Raw genomic sequence first — 16,250 nt, forward strand, 5'->3', positions numbered from 1 at the left:
GAAGGCTGGTGTACAGAATTTATTAGAGCTCTGGTTAAGCAGAAGAGTCCCCCAGAAAAGCTGGGGAAACAAAAAGAGGCCATGATTTCACCTGGAGCAGTTTTGGGACTTCCCCATGCCCACGATCGCTGGGCTTGCCCCAGCGCACAGCAGGTTTGCTCAGGAGTCACTCACCTCACACAAAGAGGTGCAGTGTCAAACCGGATGGGTCCTCAGCAGCATCGCAGCCCCAGGCGTTGGGCAGCCACAGCCAAGCCCAAAGCCACCGTTTTCCCCTCATTTCTCACGTGCCATTTCCTCCCCTCGCCATGCACCCACCCTGGCAGCACAGGGGTCTGCTCAGTGCTCAGCACACAGGTGGGCAGCACAGCATTCTGCTCAGCCTCTTCCCTGCGAGCTCTGGCCACAACCAGTGGCACTTGGGTCCCTCCTGGATGGAGTGTGCCAAGCGCTGGGTCCCAGTGAACCCCAGGAAGCACCTGGGCACCAGGACCCCTGTGTAGGATGCAGCTCTGGAGCATGGCAGGAAAGCTTGCCCAGGACAAACAGCACCAAAGCAGGGTCACAGCCACTTTGCCAGCCCTGGACAAGGCTGTAGGGAGCCCTGGAGCTCCCATCCTCCTCCTTCGCGTCCTGTGGAGCACACAACCAGCCAGCCGCAGGGCTGATCCCATGCTGTTCCAGGGCTCTGCGGTCCATCTTCACCTTGATGCACAGCTCGCCCCGATCCTGGCAATGAGCTGAGCATATCTTGGCCACCTCAGGTGGTTTTCAGCTTGAGCACCTTGGAAAGTGGCTCCTTGGCACTGGTGTAGAGGAGGTAGGAGCCCTCAGCGGTGTGAAACGCCTCCCAGTCTCTACAGCCGACAGTGGGGAGGTGGTGAGCTGCTACGAAGCCTTCATAGCCTTGCCACCTGCACAGGGAGGGCAGTTAGCACTTGGGGGACAAGCTGGGCACCTGAAAGGGGGCAGGAATGCTGAGCCATGGGGTTGGCATCTCCCACCTCCCTGCTGTGGTCCAGGGTGGGATGTCCTTCACTGGGATTTCCCATTCCTGCCCAGAAACCTCCCCAGAATCAGGCAGCAGTCCTACCTGCCCACCTTTGGCAGACGCACCAGCATCTGCAGAGGTTGCCCCTGTGCTGGGCTCCCGGCAGGTCTGTTCCTGCTGGGAACAACCACCCAACCACCCATCCCTGCCCTCAGTACCTGTATATAATACTGTTAACGGAGAAGGTGAAGCCATCAAAGGAGTTTGCTACCACCAGAAAAGAGTCGTCTCCCACCGAGAAGAACTCCCAGTCCAGGGCACTGGGGATGAAGCAAGCAGAGGGGCAGGTGAGGCGGCCGCTCCATGGCCAGCTGAGGAAGGGACTGTGTGTAGCAGAGCTGAGCCCACCCCACACCAACCTCCGCCACTCTGGTGGTACACAGAAAACTCTGCCCTTCCCAAGCTGTTGCTGAAAGGAAATCCACCCTTGTTCCCAAACTCAGGGCCTTCTCTCACTTCCCACTGGGATTTTGTGCCAAGGACCCGTCACCCATTGCTCTTCCCACCAGTCTTAGTCCCTGGCAACATCCAAGCACGAATCCTCCAGGAGGCGTCCAGGCTGCTCAGGGGAAGGATGTGACTGAGGAGCACCCTGACTCTTTGCACAGGTACCTGTAGGTGAGGAGGTCCTGGAACTTGACAAACATCTGGGCAGTGACGTTCAGCTCATAGATGGAGGAGTTGATGGCATAGAAGTTGGAGGGTGCTGGCATCCCGCTGTCATAGCTGTGGCTGTTTGCAACAGCCAAGAAGACTCTGTCCCCGATACGAAACACCTCCCAGTCAGCAGCACCAAAAGTCTGCGGAAGGAAGACACATGAGAAGATGGATTTGGACAAGCCTTTGAAAGCCAAGGATGCTGCAAGGTGTGAGAGCTCTGCTGAAGGAAGTTACCCACCCCTAAAGGGAAAATATAATCCTTGGTCTGTCAACCCTTAAGGGAGAATCAGTAGGAAAGTACCGCTGCCTTTCCAGAAGTCTGAAGGGCAGCTGTCTTTGTAATTATCCCCTGGCTAGTCCAAACACAAAGAGGGACTGAGGAATAGTGTTTGATCAGGGGCCAAGCCTTACCAGGATAGACTGGAAGAGCTGGAAGGAGCCACTGAGCCAGACGTAGATGTGCGAGTAGATCTTAGTGGATGTGCCATTGAATGTGTTAGCCACAGCCAGGAAGGAATACGGCCCAATGGTGAAAAATTCCCAGTCATAGGCTCCAGAAGTAGGGATGGTCTGGTTGGTTTCAAACAACCCTGTCCTGGGGTTCCACCTGTATATTACACTGTCTATGTTGTGGTTATTCCCTGGGGCAGACAGACAGACGGATGGGTACCATGAGAGAAAGGAATATGTGGTTTGCATACGGAAAAAGACCCAGAAACCGGTTCAGCTACAGAAATATTTGCCAGCAGGTTTCAAGGCTGCTTGCTCCTCAAGAACTAGCCAAAGAGACTCCAGAGCCTCCATCCCTACTTAAAGCCTCTGTCCCTGCTACCTCCCCGCACAGAGGCCCTGTGCTAGCATGCTGGGATGGCCAAGCTCTGCTGGCTGTCCCATGTGTAGTGGGGCCAGTCACAGATGAGTCCCTAAAGCTACTGAAATCATTGGTTGCTGTCATCCTTCACACATGAGCTCGCACATCTGGGAGAGGCCCACAGCTGGAATGGTGCTGCACTGACGTTTCTTCAGCACTTCTTTGCTAAGTCCCCGTGCTCAGCTCCTGAGCCCTGGAGATGGCCAGAGACATCCATGTGTGGATCCCTGATGAAGGCACAAACTCCAGGAAGAGGGAGTGGGTGCCACAGTTTGCAACCTGCCCGGTGCTGAGCACTTGGGCTGAACCCACAAGCACTAAAGCCTGTTCTCCATCCAGCTCCCGGGCTCTGCTCAAGGATCTTGACCTTGTCTCTCTGTGGGACTCAGCTGGCTTTAAAACTAAAACCCTTCCTGCACCTTCAGCCTGGCACACCCCCTCCAGCCAGAGACATTTTTCCAATAAAGAGCTGGTTTCACTGGGACAGGAGGAGGGTACCACCAGCCCCTTTCAGCCCACACTCACTAAGCACTGCTGTACCCTGTTAATGGGTTTACAGGCAACCTGCATTGAAACAGAAGAGGTTTTGGCAAGAAGGGCTGCAGAAAGAATGGGGTATGTGGGAAATGGCCACATGGATAACTGGCAGCTCCTCAGGGACTGACCCTCCACTGGGTCAAGCCCCAGTTTGGCTTGACCATGATGGTCTTAGCCCCTACCTGATGTGTATGGCTGCCAAACGGACTTTCCTTCTGCCACTGGCACAGGAGTAAGTCATGGAATAATAGAATCACAGAATGGCTTGGGTTGGAAGAGACCTTAGAGCTCATCCAGTTCCCACCCCCTGCCACGGGCAGGGACACCTTCCACTAGACCAGGCTGCTCAGAACCTGTCTAACATGTAGAAATGCAGAACTGGTCTAACTTAGGTCCTGTAGTGGTTATAATCTGTTTCTGCTTCTAATGCTATGTCTACCTGTTACAAATTTCTTCCATAAAGAACTATGATGTACTCCTTTATGCACTTAAGACTCGTGCGGGGTCTGACAAATGTCATGGGTTGTTTCTAGCCCAGCTTACAGACAGCCTATGTCCAAGCAACCTGCCAACAGCTTATGAGCCCAGTGCCAGAGGAGCTGGTGTCCCAGGAGCCACTCCTGGTGGTAGGGAAGGAGCCCACTGGCCCGGGACCTGAACCACCCTGGAGAGCCAGGGTTGTGGTATTGACCCATTCATCCCCTGTGCTGTGGGGTGCATGCCCTACCCCAGAACAGTTCATGGCCTGGGAGGGGAAAAAGGCTGGATCTTGTCTGCAGGGTGTCCAGGGAGGGGGGAACATCAGCAGGCTCTCACTTGGCTTCCCTTGGTTTCTTGTATGTCCACAAGGCCTATCAAAAGGCTCAGCCCCTGCAAACCCATGCAGCTGCTTTCACCACCCCACCATGTCATGTATCATTGGGGAAAAAAAGGAAAAGAAGCAGAGAGATTCAGCAAAGATGAGGTCCCCACTCCTGTCCTATCAGAAACCCAGGGGGGACCACATCATCCTTCCCCAAGTGCTTTTCTTTCCTAAAAGGAGAGGGTCTGCAAGGGTCCTGAGGGACATGGCACTGAGCTGCATGCACTGACTCCCAGGCTTAGCCCTGCACTCTGGCAGAGGATGCTCAGGGAGCTGCAGTGTTTCCACAGCAACAGGAGGATGCTCTTGAGCAGGGTGCCTGCAGCGGGGAGCTGCGGTCCCCAAGGGCTGCCTGCCCCAGCTGAGTTGAGCCCATAGGGAATATAAGGTCTGGGTACCTTCTCTGTGGTTGACCACTGCGAGGAAAGCCTCTCCCTCAATGACAAATGCCTCCCAGTCCCTAGCGCTGTGCGTGGTGATCCTCTGGTACGGGATGAATTTCTCTTTCCTGCGGCTCCACTTGTATATTACAGAGAGCTCCTGACCCCTGTCATTCTGCTCAAAATTAGCCACTGCTAGGAAGATCTGAAAAATAACAAGCCAGGACATCTTGGTTTTCTCCTCTCAAAGGAGTGTAGACAAAGAAGGGCAGGGTGAAGACGGAATGGGTGAGGGCAGGTGCCCATGGGATGTGTGGTCAGGGACCGAGGTGGCTGCTGAGGGGCAATACGGCTGGTAGGTGTCTCCGAGCAGCCCTCAGTGCACCCAAACAGGGGACAGGGACCCAGTGACCTGTGGGGTGATAACAATAAGGATGAGATCAATTCCCGACACAAAACATTCTCCAGACCAAGAACCCCCCCTCTGTGAGCCCTGGGGACAAGCATGCATCAGCAGAGAGGGCCTTGCACAGTGCAGGGAGTGCATCCGAGCTCATGGGAGTGCTGGCTTTGCCACTCCAGCGCATTTTGTATGGAGTGGCACAGGTTATGCCCCAGTTTGGACCACAGCCCACAAGCTGAAAACAGCGGGGAGGGTCCTGAATCTTGCCCAGTGCAGGACCCTGCCAGCACCAGCCTGGGGTTTTGTCCAGCTGAGGCTCAGCCACCCAGAAGGACAGAGACCTTGCACACTGAGTGCAGGTCTGTGACTGGGTTTACATGACCCTCCAGGGAAGGTGCATCTGCAGTGCTGGGGAGATGTCCTTGCAAGCCCCAGTCCAGGGGGTCCCTTCAGGGCATCTCCAGAAACACAATTTCAGAGGGAATAGAAATGTTTGGGTGCAATCCTGCAACTCAGGAGCCTGTGGTCCCTTGGCCTCCATGGGCAGGAGCCACCAGGAGACCCTGACACTGCCCTCTGGGGCTCTTGACCCCATCCTGGCAGAGCACCAGCAGGTCCTGGTGCAATAATGAGCACCTCTGACACATACAGAGGTGCTATCCCCCCGCAGTGTGCTGAGGAACCTATGCTAACTGCAGAGCTCTGTACCACTGCTGGTACAACACCTATCTGGTCACCACCTCCATGCAGAAATGTGCCCAGCACAGGCAGCTGCACACAAGGGAACCTGACTGTGTCCCCAGACCTTCTGGAGCTCCAAGGCTAGCCCGAGCCAGAAACCTGCCCCCAGCTGTGCAGAACAGAGGCCTTCCCACCTAGGAAGTCTGAGTAAGCTTTTCCCAGTGAAGTCCTGAAGGCAAACGCAGAGCACATCAGCCTTGGTGAGCACCAATACAGCTGCTTCACTGTGTAGGAACCACGGGGAGATGGGTCCCTTCCGCTTGGTGGTCTTCTCTGCACCTGCAGCTGTGACTGCAAGGGGTGTTGTGGGTGAAGACTAACATTGGGAGTCTCAAGGTGGTTTCCATCAGCCAATAAACTCAGCTGATGATGCTCCTCTCTCCTGCCCATGTGAGTGCAGCTGGAGCTTTGCAGAGCAGGCACAGCACTGGTGATGGCAGCATGCTCTCAGCTCAAAGCCAGCTTTGCAACACATCTGGATTGTCAGGGCTTGACAAGATTCTTTGCAGGATTCCACCATCAGGGAGGTATCATGGCCCATTTGTATCCAAACAAGGGGGGTGCTGGTGCCACCAAGCCTGGAGGCAGAACTTGTGCCCATCCCTCTGTGCCCTGCGTCATGTAGCTCTCAATGGGGAGCGCTGCAGCCACCCTCCATGGCCTCTGGTAACAAAGCCAGAACAGGTCATGCTGGAGAGGGAATGATCCCAACTCTGCTGGGAGCTCTGCTCAGAGCTGGCTCTCAGCAGATGTTTCTTTGGCTTGCCCGTGGATGCTCGAAAAGTGCTAAGTAGCTCCCCAGGGAGAGGAAGCAGGCAGATACTGTGCAGGCATCACATAGCCCAGGGGAGGAGAGATGGCCCCAAAGTCCTCATGATTTAAAAGCAAGTGAGTTTAAAAGGTTGGACTTGGTGGGTGCTAGGAGGGAGCTACGGGCTCTGATGGCTCTCTAAGACCACAGGCAGATCTCTGAGACCTGAGAGTACCTTATGACAGTACCTGACAGAACACCCGCTACAATCAGTGCTCAGGGAGGGCTCTGCTGTCTGCTCTCCAGTGTCAGGAGCTGTGTGTCTCCTACAGCAATGCCACAGCCACTGCCTGGGGTAGCCCTGCTTCACTTCGTGGTGACAGACGGGACTGCAGCAAAACCCACTTCCAAGGAGGGTCAGCCTTTGTGCCAGGATGGAGGCTGCACTGTGAGCACACAGAGACCAGGCTGTACCACAGCTCTGCGCATCTTCACACTGGCACTCACAAAGGCAGAACAGGTAGGAGCTGCTAGACATGAAACCCAGCACAGGGAGAGGATCCAGCTCCAACAGCTGGCTCGGCAGTCTGACCTTGCATACACCATGGAGATCCCGAGGGAGGAGGTCTGAGTACTCCAGACATGCGATTACCCAAGCTGCCAGAACCATGTGCTGAAAATGGCCTAGGTGGATGTAGCTGTGTCTCAGCAAAAGCAGTAAAACACAGAGGGCGGCCCACAGATCGGCAGCAGTCCCTAGGACAGACCCTCACTGGCTGCATACGTGTATCAACATGACCCCATCAACGACAGAAGACAGAAAGATTCACCCCCTAAACCATTCCTAAGACTCAGGGCTTCAGAGGAGAAGGCAGGGTTGGGCAGTTGCAGTTTAATACACTGAAACACGAAGGCACTGAATCAACCTTCCAAGCTGACTTACCTTCTTTCCTATGGTGAAATACTTCCAGGACTGCGCTTGGTAGGTGGGGATGTTCTGGTAGGGCACAAACTTCCCATCAGTCCACTTGTAGATGGCTGACCCTGGTGGGGTGTACCGGTTGGCCATGGCTGCAAACAGTCCCACTTTGGGGATGGTGAAGACCTCAACACCCATCGTCTCGGAGTTGGTCACCAGGTTCTGGTATTCCTCCACATAGTCCAGCCTCTGCTTGACTGGGAGACCACAAAAAGAGGGGTGAGGTTAAAACCAGATAACCTTGCCTGGAGATGTGCCCCACATTGCATAGCAGAGCTGCCTTGGTGGTGCTTGCTGCTCTGTGGAGCTCTATGGGAGGCAAATGAAGGTCCTGATGTTGCTGGTGCTGACAGGCCAAAACCCAAGGGGGTGTTGAAAAGCCTGACTCCATCTCACTGGGCAGTACATCCAGCCCCATCCACCCCTGCCTGTTCTATTCTGGGAACTCTCCTCTGGGACTGCAGAATTAAAACACGCCATGGATATTTATTGCTTCTTACCAAGTGGGTTTATACATTTATCCTAAAGAGAATGAGGAGGAGAGGAAGAGACCTACGGTAAAAGGGCCTGGGCTGCTGAGACCAGCTCTGTTAACCCATACCCACCAGCAGCAGCCCTTGAATCCAGAGCTAAACTGAGAGTGTGGATGTGAGTACCAAGAGCAAAGCCCAGCCAAGCAGGGGAGAGCAGGACACTCCAGCTCCCTCATTCTGCTTTTACCTGACTCAGTTACCACCCCAAAGTGTTGTTAAGGGCAAATTTCCATCCCTCCTTTGCTGCAAGAGCCTCCCTCCATCCCTGAGAGCTCACTGCACACCAGTACCTTCCAGCATGGAAATCCAGGCGCTGCCATTGCAGAGGTACAGCCCTCTCCGGGAGGCGTTGAACCAGAACTGTGCCTTCTCCTGCATGGTGCAGGGCGGACGGGACCCCAGCGTCACCTTCGTGTCGGTCTCTGGGCATGGAGAGGAGCAAGGCAGGTGCCTCTTAGTGCACATGATGGAGCAGCAAGGAGGCCTGTCCCTGTGCACACAGAGAGGGTTGCATGTCCTTATCCCATCCTAGTGACAGGCACCCAGAATAGGGGAAATAGCATCCCGTCTGGCTACCAGCATAAGCCCAGCACTGCCAAGGGACCTGGATAGGCATTCAGGGGGATTTTAGACAGGGATCCCATCACACACGCACAGAAAACAGAGGGTGCTGGGGATACCCTCTCACCCTCTGCTCCTGCTCCATGCCCAGCCCCATGCAAAGATCCTTCCTCCACAAAGGCAAAAGGATTTACTGACCGTAGGGGTATTTTAGCACCTCGTTGCTCGCTGGCTTTGCAGGATGATCCTGGAGAACACTGGGGACAGAGAGCGTCACTACTTTAAAGTTCATGGGGGTGCATATCCGAGGGGTGGCATCGGCTCCTGGCAGCAGGACAAGCTGTCGCAGCAAGCCCTGGGAAAGCAGGAGCAGCAGGATGAAGAGCAAGTCCAGCAGGACCAAGAAATGGAAACTGCAGGTGATTCATGCCCTGGATTTCCCTCCCAGCTATTGCTCGTTGCTCTCCCTCCCAGGTTGTGGAAGTCTCTGTGGATTCATGCACATTTACCAGATGCTCACTACATGCCCAGCCTGCCAAGACCTCATCCTCGGCAATGGAACAGCTGGTGCAAGGGGAGCACTGGCTCATTAGCTGCAGCAGCTTTCACTGCCTCCACTTTTCACTAACAATACCAGGCACTGCCCTTTTATATCAGTAAGACTGTGCCATCAGCTGCTTTTCTGTCACCACACCACTGCCAGTGTCCCCATCTAAAGCCACATCTGACCCACGAAGTACCAACTGCCAGCACTGCAGGATGGGGCTGAGCCTGGCAGCAGAACCCATGGCCACCTCTGCAGTGTAGAGGGCTACAGGGGGCTGCAGCTCACCCCATGGCCAGGCATCAACACCCCTGGGCAGCCCTGCACTATGGAGCACCTACCGTGAACACGCCTTTCCTCCTCCTCCTGTTGCCCAGGTAGAAGTTGGCTCTTTTCACTGACAGGGATGCTGGAAACGGTGTCTCCACTAACCTGCAGGCGGGCAGAGAAGAGGCAGGGACAGCTCAACAGCATGTGTTGGTGGCTGGAGGAGATGCTGCTGGAGGCACGGTGCCCTGTCAGCCCTCCTGAGCCCCTCGCTACTGCCCCAACCTACACATCCTTGGGGCCGCTGCAGTCCACCGTCAGGGAGAAGGACTGGCCGGAGACAGCCAGGACGAGCGTGTGCCACTGGCTGTCGGAGAGGGAGACGTTGGGGAAGGTGACGCGGGTCTGCCAGCCGCCGGCGCGCTCCTGGCTCCAGAAGAGGAAGTGGAGCTTGTCGGGGGCATAACGCAGCCCCACCAGCACGCTGGGGCTCTCCTCCGCCATCAGCGTGAAGACGTACTCGTTCCTCTGCGGGAGGGCACGGACTCAGTGTCCACGGGCAAAGCTGCAGGGCTGGGCTGTGCCCGCCCCGTGCCCGGCTGGTGGTCACTTACCTTGGCAGGGACACTGAGGACCCTCAGCGTGACGATGATGGAGAACTCCTCGGGGAAGCGGTCGCAGTGGATGAAGAGCCGGGAGGCCGGGAAGCACAGGGCTCGGGGCCGCGAGGCAGCCAGCTGGAAACCGCGCACCCCCTGCACTTGAAACACCCTCAAGCCATGGGCCAGCCCGCCGGCGGGCACCACCTCTGAGAGGATGTCCAGCGGGCGCAGGTCTGTGCCAAGAGACAGCAGAGCGCATCACGACAGTGGCAGCCATCCCCCTGGACCCTCTGCCGGATGGGGCCCCCACCTCGCAGTGCGGTGCTCTGCTCAAGGCAGCCAGCACATCCCCAGTGCTCCACAGCAGCAGGGGGAGCTGGCATGCCCCAGTAGCCTGCTGTCCCCTGCCTGGGGTCTGTGCCGAGCCCCTGCTTCAGGCACACAGGGAAGGTTTGTCCTCCAGGCAGCAAAGCTGACACCTCTATTCCCACAGCAGGAACACCGTGTGCAGGCTCACCTGCACAAAGCACCCCACTGATGCAGCTCTGGATGCTGACCCCAGGACCTGCTGGCCAGGCGGCCCCCAGGCTGCCACCAGCTCCTAAGGATCCCCTGGCACCAGCAACTGCACCAGAGCCAGTGCACCAGGCAGGAATCTGGCATGCTCATGGGAAAGCCAGTCCCCAGGGTGGTGGGGCAGGGTGCTCCCTGCTCCACCCCAGTCCAGGCTCTCCCAACCCAGCCCTAATTGCACCCACACACGTAGTCCCCTGGCAGGCACCAAAACCACTCATTAAATGATTAACCTCTCCCCAGAGGAGAAACCAACGTGCTCAGCCCTAGAGCATCACCCAGGTGAAGCACTGGCACTGCAAAGCCATCCCCAGGTCACCGCCAGCCCAAAGTCTCGGCAATGTCCGTGCCAGCAGCCATGGGAAGGGCTGGACCTACTCTGTGAGCTTCTCCCCAGTTCCTTGCTTTGGCAGCCTCCTCACACCTTTTATTCTGAATGCTCCCCTGACAGGACTGTGGCATCTGCAGCGAAGGGCAGAGCAGAGCAGAGCAGAGCAGTGATGATGCCCAGAGGATGAAGCAGCACTCAGCTAGACTAAAAGTTCCCTCACTCTGTCCCATTCCCAGTGAGACCGGGCTTTTAGCTCCTATTTGTACTAATAAATCTCGGCTGCTGGGGCACAGCAGGAGAGCGAGGAGGGAGGGAGCTGTGAGAAAGGCTGGACCAGCATGTGTCTGAATCTAAACCAGCTGGAGAGAGAGGGGAAGCGTTCCCCCCCAGGCAGCCCCAGCCAGCCCAGAACCAGATGGGCAGAGCAAGAAGGAATCTGCTCCTGTGGCTGCTCCATCTAGCCCAGAGCAGAGATATCGGCAAGGTCCTTCCCATGCTGCCCCATCTGCACCCCCTGCCCACATCCCTGATGCTTTAAACTGCCCCTAAATCAAAGCCTCAGTGAGGGAGGTTTAACCGAAACAACTTGTTTCAGAAAATCACAGAATCCCAAACCGGTCTGGGCTGGAAGGGACCTTAAAGCTCATCCAGTTCCAACCCCCTGCCACGGGCAGGGACACCTTCCACTAGACCAGGTTGCTCCAACCAGCCTGGCCTTGAATGCTGCCAGGGATGGGGCAGCCACAGCTTCTCTGGGCAACCTGTGCCAGGGCCTCAGCACCCTCACAGGGAAGGATTTATTCCTAATATCTAATGCAAATGTCCCCTCTGTCAGCCCAAAGCCATTCCCCCTTGTCCTGTCACTACAGGCCCTTGTAAAAGGTCCATCTTCAAATTTCTTGCCCTTTAGGCACTGGAAGCTGCTCTAAGGTCTCCCTGGAGCCTCCTCCAGGCTGAACAAGCCCAGCTCTCTCAGCCTGTCTCCATAGCAGAGGTGCTCCAGCCCTCGGAGCATCTTCGTGGCCTCCTCTGGACTCACTTGAGCAGCTCCGCGTCCCTCTTGTGCTGGGGCCCCAGAGCTGGATGCAGGACTGCAGGGGGGCCCTCATGAGAGTGGATTGAAGCTGGAGAATGCCCTCTCTCGACCTGCTGGAATGAACCAGCTCTTTTTTCTCTCTACAAAAAGCTCATGCTGAATTCAGGCTTGGAATTGCTGAAGGGTTTAGGAGCTCCAGTTGCCCTGGGGTCAGTGGGATGAGCTGGGGCCAGCTCAGCTGGGGACGGAAGCTATGGGCTGGGAAGGGGCCATGTCCTAAATCCAAAGCCAAATCCCTCCAATCAAAGATGCCCCCACACCAGTCCCTGCTAACAACCGGAGTGGAGCTGGCAGCTAATGGCTGGGAGTGCAGCCAGGCTGTTTCAGCCCAGGTCGGGCAGCGCACAAGCCCAGCAGCTGCCTGCTCTGCAGGATGGCTGCCCACAGCCTGACAGCATCGGAGCTACACTGGCACCCGGGCCAGGCACCACAGGAGGGACGTGGAGGTGGTTAAATGTGATTTATGGGGCCTTGACACCCCCAGGACCACTCCAGTTGAGAGGGACAGTGGGGACATCCCCAATAGACCGGAGTGCCTGGGGGAGCAGGCGGTGGGCAGGAGCTGCCTGATCTCTCCCAGCTTTCCTTCTCACCACCAGCCAGGCTGCGATGGTGTAAAATAGAGGTGCCACCAAACCGAGACGAGCCCCGAGGACAGACACAGAGCCTGGGAACCAAGCAACCAAAACCGGGCTGAAGTTCCACTGCCTGCACCAGGACGGGAAGGCAGAGCCAGGGGACGGGAACCCGCTTTGGGCTGGGCGGCTCTCGGCACTTCCCTGCAGGAAATGAATGCCTTTGGAGCTGCCAGGGCAGAAACGCTCCGGGAGGTTTTGCTGCCGGGAGAGCGTAGGTTGTGTCTGGCAGAGCACAGCGAGGGAGGGACTCTATGGGGGGACCCGATGGCTCTGCTTCTTCCAGCCCTTCCCCATCCTGCGCATTGGTCCCCGGGGCCAGCAGACCTTGGGACAACGCTTGTGCCACAGGGACGGGCACACGGCTCTCTCCACAGGACCGGGAAGGGCTGTTTGCCCCCTGGTTGCCATTGCAGGGTGCTGCACGCACAGGGGTGACCCCACTACCCACTGCCATGGGTGCAGGCAGGTGCAGCAGCATCACGACATGCTGTCACACCGAGACTTGGTCCACTGGCACCAAAGCCATGCACCCATGCAGGAAACCCCGCAAAAAGAGCACAATACCTGGGGTCTGCCCTGGCTCCGTGGGGAGCGTCCTGCCCATGGAAGGGACGTGGCGCACTTCCCAGCGCAGACAGCGCCTGTCTTGACACCTCGGTCGCAGCACAAGCCCTCCCGCCGGCCTTCTGTCTTACCTGTGCAGTGCTGCCATGTCCTGCTGCCCCTGATGAAGCCCCCGCCGGCGGCCCACTGAAGGAGGATGACCCCGAGCAGCAGCGGAGCCGACATTGGGGAGCTGGCCTCGGGGGGTCCATGCACCGGGACCCCCTCCTCACCCACTCCTCCACAGCCGGGCAGGCACCGTGCGGCTCGGCCCCCCCCGGGGGCTCTGGCATAGTCTGCCCGCGGCACCAGGCAGGGCTGCTGCTGGGGGCTAAGCCCGGTCTGTGCCGTGCCCTGGCATGGGCAGTGCCCCCCGGGGCACAGCAGGGGTGGCGGGCAGGGGGCAGCCCAGGCAGTGCTGGCTGCAGCCTGCGCACAGACATTTAAATGAGGAGTCGGTGGTGGGAGAGGAGGAGTCCCGGCTCCTTGGAGAGCTTTTATCTTTTGCCCAACCCTCTGGAAGGCGGCTTTGGGGAGGGATTTTTTAATTATTATTATTATTTATTTTTCCCTTTTTCCCTTCGCTTCCATTCATTTTTGGTGATTCATTTTTCTGAGGTCATGTGGGAGTAGGTGGGAGATTCACCCCTGCATGGAGAGACCAAGTTGGGAACCTTTCTGCCTCTAAAAGGGCTGTCAGCAGTACAATCCCAGCCTGTAAATGGGAGAAGATCCCCCCTCGGCCCATTTCACCCTGCCCAAAAAGAAGCCAGATCCCACAGGGTGCATATTTCTCCCCCCCAGAAGGTCCTGGGAAGGTGATGCCAGTGCCCCCATGCAAGACTCCAACCCAAAGGCTGCCCACCAGACCCGGCCCTGCCAGGAGGACGGAGGCAGCAGCACGCAGAGCATCGGTTTGGAAACGCTTGAGGTTATGCTGTTCAAACGGGAGAGAGCAGTGGAAAAACTCCCTGCACACAGCGAGCTCCGCTGGGCTCCTCCAGCCGCAAAATGAGTTACTTCCATTCCCTGAACAATTGAATTGGGCTCCCACCCCCCCGTTCCCAAAATCTTCCCGCAAGGCGCGCGCTAGAATAGAAAGCGGATGGCCAGGATGAAACACCAAAAGAATGTGTCGCAAACCGGAGGTTTTGTCAGCAAGGAACAGCCGGAGCTGGACCCACGGATGTGCCTCGCTGCCCGCACCCCTCACGGGCCCAGAACCTATTGTGCCAGGACCAGGAGGATGCAGCCCATGGGCTGTGGGCACATGGTGGAGCGCAGTGCCCTGCACCTGGGTCCCAGATCCGAGAGGAACTGCTACTGAACCCTGGAGACACCCCAACACTGTCAGGGCCTCGGTCTTGGACCCAAACAGCCCCTGAAGCATGGAGGATGGCTGTGTGCATGGTTGGGGATGATCTGCACCAAAGAAGGGATGCAAGGAGCTCCCACTTCCCACAGAATCCCTCTTTGGGCATCCACCAAATTAGGTCTCTCCCAGGATCATGCTTAGGTAGAGCTTAAGCAGAACTTAACCTCTCTGCAGAGCTGCAGAGGTGAGGCACCACTGGCTCCCAAACCATCTTCATTCCTGTGCTAGGGATGGTGTCCAGTGGCACAGACACTTCCTGGGCCCAGGGGGCCCAAATGGCAACTGCATGTGGCTGCTGCAAGGGATGCGGGAGGTGCAAACCATCCCATCCCCCTGACAGGCTTGGCCCCTCGTGCTGCTGCTGCCCATGGCCTTGGGGACACCCGCCGGGGCTGGGAGCAGCCTTCCTGCCAGGACCCCATCCTATCTCTGCCATGTGGATTTCAGGTTCTGACACAGGGATTTTGGTTCAGCCCCTGCTGAGGCCAGCCATAGCTCTGTGAGGGTCTGGGCAGCCCATGCGACTCCTCCTGGGGAGAGAGGAAAACTCCTGCTGGGAATGCTGGGGAGACTGTTTTCCAAAGGCCTTTAAGCACTTCCTTGGCCAAAAAAGCCAGCTGGTGGAGACATCTCAGACCCAGGGACATAAGTGCGGGTGTCCCCTCTAGAAGCAGGAGGATCCAGGAACTTCCAGGCAGGAGGTGGAGGAATCAAAGTCCCCATTGATGGGCATGGAAGGACATGCCAGAGAGTACTCAACCCAGCACTGTGGACTCAGGCTGCTTCTCAGCCATGTGCTGTTAATGGTCTCCTGGTGAGGACAGGGACATTGATGGTCCCCAAGGATACTCTTCATCCTTGGGCTGGGACCCTGGCATGGCAGATGATGTTGGAGCACCTTGTGCTGTGCCCAGCACTTTTCTCCCTCCCCAGGAGGACCTGCCCCAGGAACCAAACTGTGGTGTGAGGTCAGGACAGGGGGCTCCTGCCTGCTGGGTCCAGGGGTGTCCAGGACCTGCTCTGTGACACAACAGCAGTAGGAAACAGCCAGCAAAACTTCCTAAGCACACGCACGCATTCCTATGTGCACAAGAAAGCACAAGAGGGTGAAATGAAAGAGACAAACAGGGAGATGCTTGCCTAATTTGCATGGGTTGTAAATAAAACCATGTGGCAGCTCTGAACAAAATGATCCTTGGATTTCCACCAAAAAGGTTTGGCCATCCCCAGGTTAGAAAAGGTTGAGAAACCCATCTGGAGACAGTCCATGTCAAACAGAGCTTCCATGCAGAGGACAGCGTGAGGAGGACACCTAATCAACGCCAGGGACAGGCAGGACCCTGCACACAGGGTGATGTTCCTGCTCTTCCAAGACTGTAACTCACTCCTTATTATTTGCAGACACAAAGTCATGTTTAAGAGCTTGTTATGTCCTATTCATTTCAGACTTAATTCCTGACATCTGCAAGAGCTCTTTGCCTTGAACTGCAGTGTGCATACAGGCACTGGCAGTGGCAAAGATTGAGGGGCCATATACACAACTCACAGACAAATGCAGCACTGCCCATCTGCAGCTGGGTGTCCCCAGCCTGGCCTCTGGCTGGCAGCGGGCAGTGCTGTGTCCATCCTCCTGCCTGTGCTGGTGTGGCCACACACAGATCCGCCGGGGTGGAGCTGGAGGTCAGTGATGAGCACACAGAGCCAGCCTTGCCTGTGTGAGCAGCAAGGTCAGGATCAGCCCTTTGGGGCCAGTTAAGAAGGGGAAGGAGAAAACTGTTCTCAGAGCAACAGCCCGTGCTGCAGTTCCCTAGATCCCAGCTCAGGCTGGAGACCAGGGACAACACCTTCCCTGGGATGGTGAGATGGGGATGGGGTTTCCACCCTCAGCCGTT

General features: G+C 56.8%; 1 protein-coding gene across 1 annotated transcript; it reads right to left on the minus strand.

Annotated features, from left to right (window-relative positions):
* Positions 1-6: 6 nt before the first annotated feature.
* TSPEAR (thrombospondin type laminin G domain and EAR repeats) lies at positions 7-14,266 on the minus strand. Its single transcript, XM_061345253.1, has 12 exons — positions 13,076-14,266; positions 9,755-9,975; positions 9,430-9,668; positions 9,215-9,305; positions 8,528-8,684; positions 8,059-8,190; positions 7,200-7,432; positions 4,380-4,566; positions 2,123-2,352; positions 1,664-1,851; positions 1,210-1,311; positions 7-914 (listed from the first exon to the last, which is right to left on the minus strand). The coding sequence occupies exons 1-12, from the start codon at positions 13,167-13,169 to the stop codon at positions 761-763; spliced, it is 2,028 nt and encodes a 675-aa protein (XP_061201237.1). The 5' UTR covers positions 13,170-14,266; the 3' UTR covers positions 7-760.
* Positions 14,267-16,250: the final 1,984 nt, after the last annotated feature.

Source organism: Neopsephotus bourkii, unplaced genomic scaffold (assembly GCF_033783945.1).
Source record: "Neopsephotus bourkii isolate Nb327-2 ecotype Australia unplaced genomic scaffold, CSIRO-AGI_Nbou_v1 NB_234, whole genome shotgun sequence".
In the NCBI taxonomy this organism is placed as follows: Eukaryota; Metazoa; Chordata; class Aves; order Psittaciformes; family Psittacidae; genus Neopsephotus; species Neopsephotus bourkii.

Excerpts from the sequence above, each read along its gene's own strand:
- TSPEAR (XM_061345253.1), bottom strand. The coding sequence starts at position 13,169 with ATGTCGGCTCCGCTGCTGCTCGGGGTCATCCTCCTTCAGTGGGCCGCC. Across the intron at positions 9,669-9,754 it reads TCCTCAGTGTCCCTGCCAAG|AGGAACGAGTACGTCTTCAC; the intron begins GTAAGTGACCAC and ends GCCCTCCCGCAG. Across the intron at positions 9,306-9,429 it reads TGCAGCGGCCCCAAGGATGT|GTTAGTGGAGACACCGTTTC; the intron begins GTAGGTTGGGGC and ends GCCCGCCTGCAG.